General features: G+C 37.8%; 1 protein-coding gene across 4 annotated transcripts in view; it reads left to right on the top strand.

The window, feature by feature from the left end:
• Positions 1-15,864, top strand: part of RHOBTB1 (Rho related BTB domain containing 1) — a 61,608-nt gene that overhangs the window by 32,736 nt on the left and 13,008 nt on the right. For all 4 annotated transcript variants that reach the window (XM_011370220.2, XM_011370222.2, XM_011370221.2 and 1 more), the window contains 3 exons: positions 8,903-9,088; positions 11,582-12,561; positions 14,209-14,327. In XM_011370220.2, the coding sequence (XP_011368522.1) occupies positions 8,903-9,088; positions 11,582-12,561; positions 14,209-14,327 (1,285 nt within the window). The remainder of the gene's footprint in view (positions 1-8,902; positions 9,089-11,581; positions 12,562-14,208; positions 14,328-15,864) is intronic.

The following is a 15,864-nucleotide window of genomic DNA, read 5'->3' as shown; positions in this document are numbered from 1 at the left end:
AGTTACTGATAAAGAAAAAAAAAAACATTAGACTATCATCAAATTTCTCAGCACAAACCCTGCAAGCAAGGAAGGAGTGAAACCAGATATTGAAAGCATTGAAACATTGGATTGCATTCATTATCTGACAAAAAGATTGGCCCAGAGGTGGCTTCAGGACTATTGAATAAGCCTAATTCCAAAAAAAAAAAAAAAAAAAAAACATTAGACTAAATGCATACAAATAATTCATGAAATTAAAAATGGTGGAAATTTATGGATTCTATACTAACGCATTCAAACATAGGATTGCAGTGATGCCAAATCTTCTAAAACACAGAAAATACATCTGTGCCACCCTCCTCCTGCTGTCCTACACTGTCCTTCCTGCTCTGAACTGATATATCTTATATTATAACCAGAACACAAAATATCAGAAGATCTGGATTTCCATGCCAGATCCACTCTTTTCCCCGGGGCAAAATTATTTTGGGGAAGAAGCACAGCCAAATGAGATGGTAACAGGGCTTATGTGATGACAGGGGTCACTCATGTTCCAGGGTCTGGCAGGATGCTGGCTGCTGCTCAAATACTGGTCATATGGGAAAGAGGGTCCTTTTTGGCTCCGCTCAAAAAAATGGTGGACCCAAAAGATGCCACAGCAATATGCATAATGAGGCCACTGAGATGGTAAAGAAAATAAGAAACATGCATTGTTCAGTACGTTAATGCCTTGTGGCGTGTCTTCTTTTTTACTTTTTTTCTGTTATTACATAATAACTACAAGCTTGGCAAGTTGGGCCACATCTAGTTAAGTGTGTTGACTTTTCATCCTGGAAAAAGAGAAAACATCAAGTTGTGATGCTTCTGTATTGGAATCTTCTGACAAAGTAATATAGTTCAGCCTATACAGTTTTCCCTTTCAAATTAGATGGTAAGAAGAAATAGACTGTTGAGTAATTCTGCAGTGTCTTCAGGGGATAATTCTATTACCATCTTTTAGCAATTCCATATTCATAAAGGACATAAGCTGGTAAGCCAAAAGGAAAAAAATCTCTTGATGAGACTGTTCTGTCATTCTTATTAGCTGCAGTATACAAGATACGTCCTTAGTGACTTTTGAACCCATATTTGTATTTGTCTGACAATAATAATTAGTATTTTGCCATTTACAGAACACTTCTACAGATATTTTTCATAATGAATCTTAAAAACAGTCCTATCAGTAACTTTTAATATCAGTCATTCATTACATGATATTCCACCATCTTATTCTCTCCCCAGAATTCCTCTGCCCCTGGCCTAGAGAGTATAGTCAGAAGGACAAAGTTCTGAATTATAGAAAGATAAAGCAAATTAGCAAATTCTCTTTCAAACTTATCACATTGGCTATCTTTCTATTTTAGTGGCTTTTTAAAATTTGGTTTTCATGTTGTTGTTTTTTCTTTTTAAGATAGTCTGTGAAATGGAGGGTGTTCCCTTAAGCCTTCATTCTGTGTAACTAACCCAGAATTAATCCTGAAAGTAACCTGCCTATATCTTTACATTTCCTTTGCCTCTGGAGATAATCTAATTTCTGGAAGAGATTATTAACCCATTATTATTCTGGGGTTATGAAAGTATCCCATTAGATTGGGTAAATGTATTTTTTAGATAAATTCAAATATTTAAAAAATATGTATTAGCTGGTTAATCTTTGCTATATACTAGAGATCTTACATGGCTGTCTTTCAGCAATAATTGTCTGAAGAAATACAATAGCTCACGTACTATTTTCATTCATTATTAAATCTCTAACATATCCCCTAACTGGCTTATTTTAGGCCTAAGTTCATTACTTTTAGACTAGAGTCTATAGACATATTTGCATCTATATTTTTTTATCCTCTAATATCTATAAGGCTTTTTATTTGATAAACGGTAATTGAAAGGCTCTTTTGTTACAAACACTGTGTTGTATACAATGGGAGAGAAACTGATAGGAACACAACAAAATCCCTAAAAATGAAACTTATGGTATAGTGGATAAAACAGCAACATAAACAATTACAATTCAGTGTTAAAAATGCTGACTAAAGATGTTAGTACCAGGAACAGGGAAGAAAGAATTGCTCAGGGCGTTTACTCTAGCATCATTCTTGACTCCTTGCATAATATAACATCCTTAGTCATATGCCACACCTGGTCCATCAGCAAATCCTGTTGGCTCTACCTTCCATCTATCTCTATCTATCTATCTATCTCTCTATCTATCTATCTATCTATCTATCTATCTATCTATCTATCTGTCTACCTATCTATCATCTATCTATCCATCCACAGAATGCTGCCATTTCTTACCGTCTGCTCCCAGGCCAAAGTCACCATCATCTCCTTCTGGATTATTATCCTTTCATTGGTCCTCTCCTTCTACCTTATCCCTCCTAACTATCCTCCCCCACCACCTTTAGTCAGTTCTCATTATAGCAGTGGGCGATCCTCTTAAAAACATAAATTTTATCATCTCATTCTGCCCAAACACCCCTACTGATCTATCAGTTCTCTGGAAGTAAGAGCCAGACACCCGAGGCCCTTCCTGCCTCTGCCCAGCACTGCCTCTCTGAGATCAGCTCCTGCTGTTTTCCCTCCTCACCCTCAGGGAAGCATCCCAGGCATGCTCCTGCCTCAGGCCTTTGCTCTAGCTCTTTCCTTTTCCACTGTATTCTTCCCCAGGATATCAGCACGTTAGCTCCCTCGGTTCCTTCAGGCCTTTACTGAAATGTTACTCTCTCAGTAAGGTCCTCCCCGGCAACATTTCAACGGCAATTTCTCCCTAATATTTCTGTCCTCCTTTCTGCTTTATTTCCTGTTTAGCACTTGCCACTACCTAGCAGTCTACACATTTTACATATTTTTCTTGCTCATTGTCTCTGTTTTCCACCAGAATATGAGCTTGATAAGGATAAGTGCAATGAGGACAGTGATTTGTGTCTTTAACTCATTGCTGTATCCCCAACATCTAGAAGAGCGTCTAATACACAGTAGGTTATCAGTTAATATTTCTGGAAGAAATGATTGAATGATTGCTTATGATATTGGATAAGTGACTTTTCTCCATTCAAAAAGGATTGTGGAGAGGCCTGGGTTAAACTCCCTTTCTTATTATGGTAGAATGATCTTGCTGGTTTACACAGTTTTATTTCAGAAGTCAGGGAGGTTAATCCCAGAGACCTCCTATCTGAAGTTCTAGCTGACATAGCGGCTTTTTTATATTTACAAGTTGTCCTGCTCTCAGGGGAAAATATTAACAGTGTAGGAAGGAAGTTCCTCAGTCATTTAGCTTCAGGGAAAGCCAGAGAGAAATGAGAATGAGAGGTGGAGTAAGGAAGGAATTTATTGCTACAATTTCACCTTCTCCTGTTCAGCAAGCCTTCTTTATGTCAGCATTTCCTGCTTTCATTGACCAGGAGTTAAATGAGATTGCTTATGCTATTTCTTCTAACAAATTACTTGTGCTTCACCCAATTTCATATGCATTCAACTTTTTCTGACAGTGTGAGGTGTAAGAATATACTAAAGGGAGAGCAGATTGCTACATACAGAAAATAGAATTTCAAGTGAAAAGTAACTGGTTTCCATTGATGGTAATTAACAACCTTCTAGGGTAGGGGCATTGCTCTCTGTGATATTTGCACTGTGATGGTAGGACCAACCATTTTAAAGACTCGAGTGTTATCTGTCTTAGGGTTTGGTGGCATTGGTGGGGTGTGGCTATGGCTTTCCTGCACTTAAGAGCATTCATTGCTTTGGTCTCGTTTTGAGAGGGTGGGGGAAGACTGGTTTAATGTTGCTTCCTACTAAACATGCAGTTATGAGCTTGGAAGAAATAGTTACGCATGCTAATCAGTCCCAAATCTGAATATATTTCAGGGTGTTTTCACAGTTTTCCCCACATAACATCTGTACTTAAGAAGCCTCACTGCTATTGGTAAAGTATTGACTTGATTTCTCTGCTCACATTCAGGGTACTGCATGGTTCTGCCCTGCTCTCCGCAGATCCCCTGCCAGGTGCTCCCCTGCAGGCCTCTCCATCTTCCATGAGTTTGAGCTTACACAGCCATTCATCTCCAACTGGTTGTGTTCACCATCACTGACAACTCCCTCTGCATCTCATACACTCCAGGCTGCTCCCCTACTAAAATTTTCCAAAGCCACATGTTACACATTTTTTTTCTCTGCCATGCTCTCAGCTGTTTTGTGCTGTTTTGATCTGTTTGTTTGCATAGCGCTGTCAGACTACATGCATGAAAGGTGTGTTGTTGACATGAATGGTTTTGAAAATGTTTCTGTAAAGAGCCTACCTTGGTTATTGTGGGGGAGAAGGAAGCTTGAAACCCCAAAGGTGGAGGTCAGGGACTCCTACTTGAATGTTTGCCATTAGGGAACTTATGTACATTGACAGGAAAATGAACCAATTAAAATGTGATCATGATCTCTACCTATGTAAAGAAGATGAGAGTCTTTACTAAATATTATTAATGGTAATAATAATAGGCAGTAGTGATATAGAAAGAGGTGGGATCTCATCATAGAACAAAAGGCTTAAACGTTCGTTTAAAAGATCTTCCAAGCGAGATTCAGGTTAATATAATTGTTAACTTACTCTTAGTCACCAAGTGTTTATCGGCAAGAGACCCAACCAGAATTGGCACATTAGAGAAGAGCATTTGGATGTCCCATTCACAGCTATCTGGAAGACTAGATGGAATCTACTACCCTTCACATTGCCCATCAAATTGGCCTGATCTTAGACTCTAAGGTAAAGAATAATTTAGAATGTTTTTTTTCACTTAACTGGATAAGAAAACCTAAGGCCTGCCACTCATTACCTGGACAATGATGGCAAAATAGACTAGAAAAGGGAAAACAGACTAAAAAGACAGCATTTTGATGATAGGAAAGAACTTAAAAAATTCATTCTTAACAACCAGTTTTTTGATACTGATTTTCTACCCTGTTTCCACCACTTCTTCAAAAGATGAACTTGTTATTTCAGATGAGAAAAGCAGTTTAGTTTCTGGTTGCTTCCCTGATCTTTTCCTACCAAGTTTACTATATTTGATTGTAGATATTATAAAGACAGGCCTTGAGAAACATGTGTCACATTTGCTGTTTAAAGTCTAGCCCTGGCCAAGATATGTGGATAAATGTACTTATTTCAGATTTTTTTTCCTTTAATTCTCCAAAAAAAGAAAAATTAGTCCCAACTTTGCATGCACTCCTTATGTTATCCAAATATCTTTGCCAAACTTTTCACATGCTCTTCTTGAAAGATAACTGAAAAAATATGCTTTTTTGTTTGTATCTGAAGAAAAACTGATACAACTAAAGTTGGCTTTATCAGCTCAAGCATTTTTAGATTACTAGGTCTCTACCTCATACCCGCTCCATGAAACTGAAGATTCACAGTTGTTTCAACACATAGTTTTACTTTGGATTGTTTGTAACTTAACTAATCAAAACATTATTTTATGAGCATTATTTAATGCGTTAGTACCCTAGTGAAACTTTTATATTGATATTTCCTCTTAGGAACAAGAAGTCACATTTTCTCCAAAAAATAAACATTTATAGGCAAGCAGCTGAGACTATACACTCTTAAATGTTTTGTAATCCTGACTTTCTTTAATACAGCCACTTGGCCTAGTCAAAAAAAATTCTTTTTCTAAACCTTTTCCTAACCCTTCTCAATCTTCAAGTTGCGGAGCTTAGAGTTTTGTCTGTTCTGTGCTTTGCCTCTGCATTCTCAAGTTCTTGTGCTTTCTATTCCAAATATATGCAGGACTCCATTTAAATCCTATCGGTTTCTTTTTACAACTGAAATAGAAACTGTGAGGTCATTTCTAGGCTAAACCTACTCTCTAATTGAGAATATCCTCATCACACCTCCCCCTCCCAGTTATTTTTAAATTCATCTCTTCAAAGTAAAAATAAATAAATAAATAAGCGTAACAGAGCCATGGAAGTAAAAATGCTAGAAGTTGCCTTTTTCTTTTTATCTTTTGTAGGAATGGCATTTTTAAACATGAACTTGTGTCAGACATTGAACAGTCTCCACACAGGAATGAATGTTTTGATTAAAAGTTATTTAATATCTGTAGTTCCTTGGAATTCTGCCTAAAGCTGGAGATATTCTTAGCTGTAGGTTTTGTGCCTTCTTTGGCTAGATAGAAAAATGGCTCAAAATCTAGAGGGAATAAATGGCATTCTCAAAAATGTTACTTGATTGTATAGGTGTTTATGTCACAGACGATACTGATGTGTTGAGAATTAAGGATTAGAAAAGAATGTTAAGGTAAGGAGGAATCTGTCAAAGCAGCATCTTTCTATGGGCCTATCACCACGTCCACTGACTCTCAGCTTTTCGGTTAAAATCAGGTTTGGGATACTACATTCATGAGGCAGTCCTAAAGAATAAGATTCTGTATCATCTATACACAATGTTTTCTTAACTTGCACTTATATTTAGATCAACAAGGGTTAAACCAAAGATATTTGTGCAAATATGATATTTTTTAACTGCTTTCAATTAAAGACTGGCCTTGGGAACAGATTCTCATCGCACCTAAATGTTCATTAAAAAAGAAAAAAGTAATAACTTTATTCCGAGGATACAAATAGAATTTTGACTCAGTAAGTTATTTTAGCTTCAGAGGTAGTGCTGCTTTCAGTATAATCTTTTCTCTTTATCATTCTTTTGAGCCAAAATATTTACAGAGCACTGAATTATTTTTCTAGCTTTCCAACATTTCATACATTGAGATATTGATGTGACATAGTTAGAAGTTGGGCCCTCCAGACCTGTACTGTGTGTTGGCATTATGAGACTACTATCAGGAGATTCCATTTTTTCCAATCCCCAAGGTCTTGTCTGTACTTGTTTACAGGTCATCTGGAGAGTAACTAGTATGTGTTCAGTGGCATGAGTGTTATCACGGTAACCTTGGCAACCGAGCTAGCTCTGATTTCAAAACATCACATGCTGTATCATAAAATTAGATAACGGAATTGACATTTAGCTCCATGTCTGTCATATAAATTAAGCTCTGAGAATGATTTCCTTTATAGCCTTGTGCCTTAATATGGAAATAGAAGGCACCAATTAGAACAGTTTTATCCAAATACATACTATTCCACTTTTAGGTGCTGAATACATTTCCTCAATCCTTTCTTCATAATATTGAACTTCAGATAGTGCCATGTTATTCTCACTACGCCAAAATTCTTGGTGGCTTTATTTTATGATCAGGACAGAGCTTACAGCAGAGCTGCATCAGATATCCTATATAAATAGGATTATGAATAATAGAAAACTCAGCTCCTAAAAAATGTAAAATTCAAAGCATTCTTGGCTTTACTGGGTACTCTTATTTATGCTGATTAGAAGTAAAACTTTGCACAGAATATTCACCAAGACAAGACAGGCTTCCCTTTCATTTATATATTTATGCATATTTTTACACACATTATATTTTCCAGTATTCAATAATCTTTGATAATATCTTTATTTCAAGGACATTTTAAACATGCAGATTAATACATTCATCTACTTTGAGTCCTAGGTCCTCTTTTATGATTTGTAAATATTTCAACCTCAGGATTTTCCCCTCTGTTTGCTGTGGTCTGGTGCTTTTAAAATTTTTTTTATATATAAATTTAAAGACTTGACTTGTAAATTACATTTAATGTAAGCACACTGCAGTTTTCTGCATTGCAAATGATTATTTTTAGAAATTTTATCGTTGCCTGGATATATTTGTTTGTCTTCATTGATATGTAGGGGGAAAAGCTCATTAATTATTTAAAAAGGTGTTTTGATTCATTGATGTGATTCTTCTCATTACATAAACAATAAAGGCAATAAATTAATATCTAATAAAATTGTAAGAGTTTATTTCTGAATTTAGCTGTAAGACAGTCTTGAATCTTTGGATGAAACTTTTTCTATTCTTTACACTCTTCTGCCTCAGTGTTTTCAAAGACATCATTCAGCATATTTTAACCTAGAATGATGGTTTATAATTCTTATTAAAGATGCCTTTTAGCAGCTATCTGTCAAACATCATAATTGAACAACGGTTTTGTAAAACAGTTCTTTGGCTTCTGGAATGGTAAGTTATATAAAAATGGAAGCTCTTTATGTCAAAATTGACTATAAAGCAATTTTTCTTTTCTCCATATACCCATTATGTGTCATAAATAACTTTGAGAAATCTGCTTCCAACATTTTCTCATCTGATTAGCCATCCATCTAACTCTTGCTAGTTTTATGTTAAATACTACCTTCTTGCCTTATTCCTAGTAAAGAGTCAAAATTCCTGCGAATTCCGAAACAAATAAATGGTTGTGCTCTCTACATGTGTGCTTAAATGAGAAGAAGGATAGAAATCCTTCTGTGTATTTGCCGACCTTGTACGGCAAATACCTGTCACATTTTCAGTAATGTTGAAATGTTTGCTTTATCTCATTGAGTTGAGTCATCATCACCTTTATGTTTAAACTGGTATACGATAGTTTGTATTCTCTTCTTTTATCTTGAAACTATTTCTTGTGTGATGAACAGAAATAGTTCAGCATGTTGTGGTTCCAGGACTGAGTCAAGTTTGCGTAACCATCAATCCTGTAAATAACTTCATTGGAAACTTTTCAACGTATAGGCATTCTGCAGTGCAATATGGAAATGAACTCAAGCTGTGTTGGTGCTGAAATGTGGGAGCTTATCAGGCTGTTTGCATGATTTTGAGATGTATTTTAATATTTGGTCTTTTTGTTCTAATCGTGACATGATAATTAGCATTAGATGAATAGGAGAGGGGAGGAACCATAATAATAAAAGGAAGAAGGTTAAAAGATGATACAGCCTTTTTGTGTGATTTCCTTTTAGGTCTGATGTTGTGGTCCTCTGTTTTTCGATCGCTAATCCCAATTCCCTAAATCACGTGAAAACCATGTGGTATCAGGAAATAAAGCACTTTTGCCCTCGCACACCTGTTGTCCTGGTCGGCTGCCAGCTAGATCTCCGTTATGCAGATCTTGAAGCTGTTAATCGAGCCAGACGCCCTTTAGCAAGGTAAGTGAAGGGACTCAGTGTTTTTTTCTATGCTAGCCAAATTAAAATTTAGAGGTAGCTGATGTCTCTAGAGCCTAGGATTCTGTTCCGTAGTGGTCCTGGGACCCCGTCAACCAGCCATATGCTTTCGGTTCGCTTATTCGTAATGAGAGGGTATGTCCTGAACCCTTCTCACGGTCACCATCACCTCTAAGGTAGAAATCCATTTTTCTAAATGGTCACCTAATGCTTCAAGTGAATTCTCTAATTATGACGTGGTGTGTGGAAAACTGCTTTGAAATGTGTAAAGTATTAGATAAAATGTTAGCTACTCCTAATGTCATTCTTGAAGTTATGATTATTATAATAAAGTTAGTATTTATTGCAGTCTGTAACAATATTTGGCCTCAGGAACATCAGGTTCATACAAATACACATATCCAACTGCTTTTAATCTTCTCATTTTCCTTAATTCAACATCTGAGAGTATTTCATTCCAAGATTACAGTGTCCAGATTTTTAAAATCACATGGACCTATAGTTGCAAAACAACTACTCTGCTGTTTTTAAACACCTTTAGTGGTTATATTTTTAAAGCGTCACAAGTTTAAAACTCAACTCAAAGGATGATTTTTTTTCGCCCTGTATAATTTGCAGATACCAAAGCGGGGCAGGGAGACAAATAAGACTTTTTTAAACACCTATGCTCCCTCAATATTCCCTTTATAAAAATAATTTTATATGTGTTTCATGTTTAAGTACTTTTTTTTACTGGAGAGCATAGCTCTTTCAAAAATACTAATCTTAATACTTTCCTTCATTGTTTGCTATGGGCTTGTTACAACTTTTATGCTCTTACAGCACAAATAAATGGTACTTTGTTTCATAAAGGAGGTGATATTTTTCAAGTCAGTCTCAGAAACAAGGAGCACAAAATGCCCACAAGAGCAAACCTTGAAGTTAAACCTTCTTCTCTATATTTCCCTTCCGCCTTTGTAAAACCTTAGATTTTCCTGTTTTCAATCCAAGTCTTCAAATCCAAATTCTACCCCTAAAATTATCTTATTTCTCATAAAACCAGTACATGTCACACACATTACCTCTGGTCATGAAAACCAAATATTTATTTAGGAAGATCAGTTCCTGAGAATATGTCTCAGAATCAAGTATGCATTTGTGAAGAGGGCGAACAACAGATCACATCTTGCCTATGTTCCAGAATTCGTCTGTGTCTTTACCATGCTTGTTCTGTAATCACAGCACGATTCTGCTTACACTGCTTCCAAACATTTGGCCTCCCTGGGTTTGATTAGATTGTAAATCGGCCTTGTGTGTCAGCCTAAAGGATGTAGACTTTATTCCATGAGCTTTGTGGAACCAGAAGACACTTTTTTTTTTTTTTTAAGAAAAGCAGCTAAGTCACACTTGTGTTATGTAAGGATTTTTCATGCAGCAGTGAGAACTGTAAGCTATAATGCGGAAAGCCTAAAGAAAGACCAGTTAAGAGGTTAATGCACTAGTCCAAGCAAAAGATGATAAGGTCTTGACTGAAGAAAGTGAAAGAGAAGGGGAATGATATGAAAGAAAATTCACAAATCTAATAAAGGGGATTTAACAAGCTGTTGGATGTATACCATTTAACTAGTCTAAAACTAGGGAGTTTTAGAGTCTAATTGCTTAGTAGAGGTTTCTCAGCAACTTGCAAATGTGACCTTAGGCAAATCTTTTAAACCAGGGGTCCTCAACCCCTGGGCCGCAGACTGGTACCAGTCTGTGGCCTTTTAAGAACCAGGCCACCCAGCAGGAGGTGAGAGGCCAGAAAGCGAGTGAAGCTTCACCTGTATTTGCAGCCACTCCCCAGCGCTAGCATCACCGCCTCAGCTCCACCTCAGATCATCAGGCATTTAGACTCTCATAGGAACACTGATCCCTGGTGCCAAAAAGGTTGGGGACCCCTGCTTTAAACTCTTCTTCAGTTTCTTCAGAATGTAGAATGAAAATAATACCAATAGGGTTACTGTGAGGTTCAAATGAGAAACTGAATATGGCTTCATTTTAAAGCTATAAAGCAAAATTTAAGTATAAGATGATGATGATGAAGATGGGGGTGTCATTAACGATAACAGCTAACATTTATGAAGCATAATGGGCTAGGTACTATGCTAAGCATATTATTTCATTTAAACCTCTCAATGGTTAAGATGTACGTACTCATTATTGCTATTCCACTTTAATAGATGGGAGAACTGGGGCTTAAAGAGGTTAAGTAACCTGCCCTGGATCAAATAGCTAGTAAATGGCTGATACCTGTGGTTACTATTGAAGGCTTTTTTTCCCTGCAGTCGTAAGTCCTTTATATTTGAAAGATTTGAGGTTGGTAGATTTTTCAAGAGCCTTATTAAAAGCCTGAATAGGATTTTAAATGTATAATTTAATTAGGTACTTAGATAGACCCTGATTACCACTTTTTTCCTAAAATAAGGCCAATGATAACTTTTTAAATATTCATTTCAGGCCCATAAAGAGAGGGGATATTCTGCCCCCTGAAAAAGGCCGAGAGGTTGCAAAGGAACTTGGCATACCATACTATGAAACAAGCGTATTCGACCAGTTTGGAATCAAGGACGTGTTTGACAATGCAATTCGAGCAGCATTAATTTCCCGCCGGCACCTGCAGTTCTGGAAATCCCACTTAAAGAAAGTTCAGAAACCTTTACTTCAGGCACCATTCCTACCTCCAAAAGCCCCTCCGCCGGTCATCAAAGTTCCAGAGTGTCCTTCCTCGGGGACGAATGAAGCTGCCTGTTTACTGGACAGTCCTCTGTGCGCCGACGTCCTGTTTGTCCTTCAGGACCAGGAGCACATCTTTGCACACCGAATTTACCTCGCTACCTCCTCTTCTAAATTTTATGATCTTTTTTTAATGGAATGTGAAGAAACCCCAAATTGGAATGAAGGAGCTTGTGAGAAGGAGAGGCAGAGCAGGGATTTCCAGGGTCAGGAACTGAGCGTTGACTCAGAAGAGGAAAGGGAGGGGTGCACCCCAAGGATGCCTCAGGCCGATGAGTGGGAGTCCTCGAGCCAGAACCTGTCCCAACGGGAGACTCTGAAGCTGGAAGCTGAGGGCTTGGATCCGGGGATTCAGACTTTGTCAGGCTGGAGTAAGGGCTTCATTGACATGCACAAGGAAATGCAGGTCAATCCCGTCTCAAAGCGTGTGGGCCCCATGACTGTGGTCAGAATGGACTCATCGGTCCAGCCAGGCCCTTTCCGGACCCTGCTGCAGTTTCTTTATACGGGGCAACTGGATGAAAAGGAAAAGGATTTGGTGGGCCTGGCTCAGATCGCAGAGATCTTGGAGATGTTTGATTTGAGGATGATGGTGGAAAATATCATGAACAAAGAAGCCTTCATGAACCAGGAGATCACAAAAGCATTTCATGTCAGGAAGGCCAATCGGATAAAAGAGTGCCTCAGCAAGGGGACGTTCTCAGGTGAGCGGGTCCAAAGGCCAAGTCCTGGATACCTTTGGTTGTGTTTTATCAAACATTAGCCAGTCATGAGCAGGGGAAAGGATAACATGTATAAGTACTTATTTTTCCCATGTACTTAAGTTACATGTAATTATTTAATTCCCATCAGACTTAAGGGCTAAATATTATCTCTGTTTTATAGATGGGGAAACTGAGAGACAGAGAGGTTAGGTAACTTGTCCATGGTTACGCAAGTAGTAAATGGTAGAGCCAGGATTTGAACCCATGTTGTCCCCTAAAGTGCCATGATATCACAATGCTTCCAAGGGTAGGTCAGGTTACCTCTGAGCCTGAGCCAGTCAGCTAGATGCTTACAATTCCCCTTCAGGATCCCTGCCCTGACCAAGTCTGTATTCTGCTGACCTTTCAGCACTTACCCATGACAAAAATCAGTGACCTCAGGTCCTGAGACCACTAAAATCCTTGAGGGAATTTTGGTGACTCTCTACCTTCCCATCAGGGGTGCTTTATCTCTTTCTACCCTCTCTCCTTTTTTGTTCTCACACTCCTTTCTATATTTTTCTTGTTTATTCCTTGTCTTTGATAACTATACCAGAAGTTGACCACAGCATCCTTACATAATTGCTTGAACACACTGGTGGGCTGTATCCAAGATGGGTTACAGACCCATGCTTGTACTTTACACACTTATACTATTTTCATTCTAAAGTTGTCCTTTGGGTATATATGTGTGTGTGGTTATAAAAATTTGGCTTCCTGACTTCTGTTTATATGGATACTTCTATTTTTATCTTTATCTTTCAAAATGTTTCTCATGGTAATATACATTTAGTAAGTAGTTACTGAGTCTGCTCATAAATTTTAAAGCTTATAAATAATATTTACTCTAAACATTGATCATCATGGTATAGAAGCAGTTTTGAAAGTTAATGGAAAAAAGTTACAAACCTAAAGCAAATTAAACAGTGGACCTTAAGTTGATGAAATCAGCCTCTCCTTACTACAGAAGCATAATGACCAAATACAGTATAGAAGCCTCAATTGAATTATGTTTAAGGGAAAAAAAATGGCTGTAAAATACAGTTTAGGGATAATTATAAATTTTTAAATATGAACTAGATAGTAAACGATACTAGGGAATTATTGTTATTATTCTTAGGAGCAATAATGGTATGGTTATCTAGGAACAGGTTCTTATTTTGAGAAAACTTTTAATAAAGTAGTTAGGAATGAAGTATGTTATCTTAAAAATGTCTACACATATATAAAAATGTATATATACACATATAGCTAAAGCAAACATGGTAACATATTAACAATGTAATAAACGAGTTATCATTGTAGTATTCTTTCTACTATTCTGTAAATTTGAAATTGTTTATAATAGGGAGGGAAAAAAATTATTCCTTTCCTTTATGTTACTTTACGGTTCAGAGAATTGGTGTTGTGACCCTGTGTGTAATTTCAAATGCTTACTCCTTAATCCTTGGAGAACATAGAGGGAACTGGATGTGCCACGGGTCAGAGTTGACCCAAAATCAGTAAGTAAAGATATAGTAGAAAAAGTACAAGAGATGTAAATTGATGAATATAGGTGAAATCTCAGCAAGGCTGGCTCATGGTGGTGTTTCCTCAATCCTTGGGCAGATGTGACATTCAAATTGGATGATGGAGCCATCAGTGCCCACAAACCACTGCTGATCTGTAGCTGCAAGTGGATGGCTGCCATGTTCGGGGGGTCATTTGTGGAAAGCACCAACAGTGAGGTACGTGCTTTCTAAAATGCCTAAGTGGTATCTTTATGAATATGCGTGTATATTTGTATAAAGCATTTTACTAGCCAGATGACTTCAATGCTTTAACTACTTCCATGAAATAGTTGCTTAGGCAGTGCTCCAATGTCAGGTCACCCTCTTCTTAATTCTGCAATTATAAGGAAACATTGTTTATTATTCACTTGTTATGTGTGAGCACCTAAGCGTTACATGTAGTATATACTTCTATCCCCACAGCTCTCCTGTAACCTAAAAACATGATCAGCTATACTTTTTAACAAATGTCACCAGACAAGATACTATCAAAAGCATATACGAGAGGGCAGAGCCTGTCTTCTAGAAGTTCGAGACAGCTCCGGCCCTAATCAGATGAGCCACCTCCTTGTACCTGGGTCTCCTCATCTGCAAGATTAGGGATGCACTAGATTGCCTTTGAAGTCCTCTTGAGCTACAAACACTCCCCAAGGCTCTGCCCTGATTTGCCTTCTCTGAGGATTTGTTAACGGTGGAGAAACAGTAATGGAGCAAATGGTTAAATGGTTACTCCTCTGAACATGCCCCTCAAAGGGCTTAGGTCTCGTGGAAGCCTCTGGGTTACTTGTGTTCGAAAAAGGGATATTCTTAGAGCAGAGCAAGCTGTATCTTGGACACCCCCTAGCTTCATCTTTTTACAAACTCTGTTGGAAAAGTAAGAAAAATTCCACTCAAGTACTTATAACTTTAGTATAGAGGTAAGCAAGCATTTTTGTTGAGTTTTGCAAGTATTTTTTGACCATCTTTAAAAAAAAAAAAAGAAACATGGGGACACCCCATCAAGTTTATTGTCCTAAGAGGCTTGTTTTGCTCATCTCAGCACCTCTCCAAACTTTTAAAAGAAATACAGAAAACAATGGCTAACTTTTCAAAAGGGGCGCTCATACCAGAAATCTGAGCACTCCCATTGTGACCCAGAAGCCTGCATTTGCATCCCCAAGTAGAGAAGCAGAATTTTAGAATCACAAGCCAAGGATGGCTGGGGCTGAAGAGGTCACTAGGCCACTCTCTTGCTTCCAGAACAAACTGCAGCTGCTCCTAAACCAACTCCCAGCAAAAGGCTGTCTGTTGTTTGGGACAAAGATGTTGGAATTATCCTGACGACCTCTTCTGGTAGTCTACCAGCCTTTTTAAATCAGGAGGTTCTCACCTCTAACTAAATAAAGTCTTTCCTGTGCCATCAGAGGTGTTTCGGAGAATTGTTACTGAGTTGTTATCTACAGCTCATGAAGGCCACCCAGTGAAGGGACTGTGGGACTCAAATCCCAGCTCCTCCACATACGAGCTGTGTGGCCTTGGATGAGTGACAACTTTTCTGAGATTCAGTCTCCCCATCTGGAAAACATGATAATAGCCCATTGTGTGGTTGTGAAGTGTAAGAGTCAATACTTGCAAAGTACCTCATAGACATTAACATAAATGGTAGCTGTCACTAGTCTTATTTTGATGTCAGCAATGTTGATGATATTCTTTGCCTCTTACTTCCAAAATAATG

This window comes from Pteropus vampyrus, unplaced genomic scaffold (assembly GCF_000151845.1).
Source record: "Pteropus vampyrus isolate Shadow unplaced genomic scaffold, Pvam_2.0 Scaffold165, whole genome shotgun sequence".
Taxonomy (NCBI): Eukaryota; Metazoa; Chordata; class Mammalia; order Chiroptera; family Pteropodidae; genus Pteropus; species Pteropus vampyrus.
This window is presented reverse-complemented; position numbering and strand designations above follow the sequence as displayed.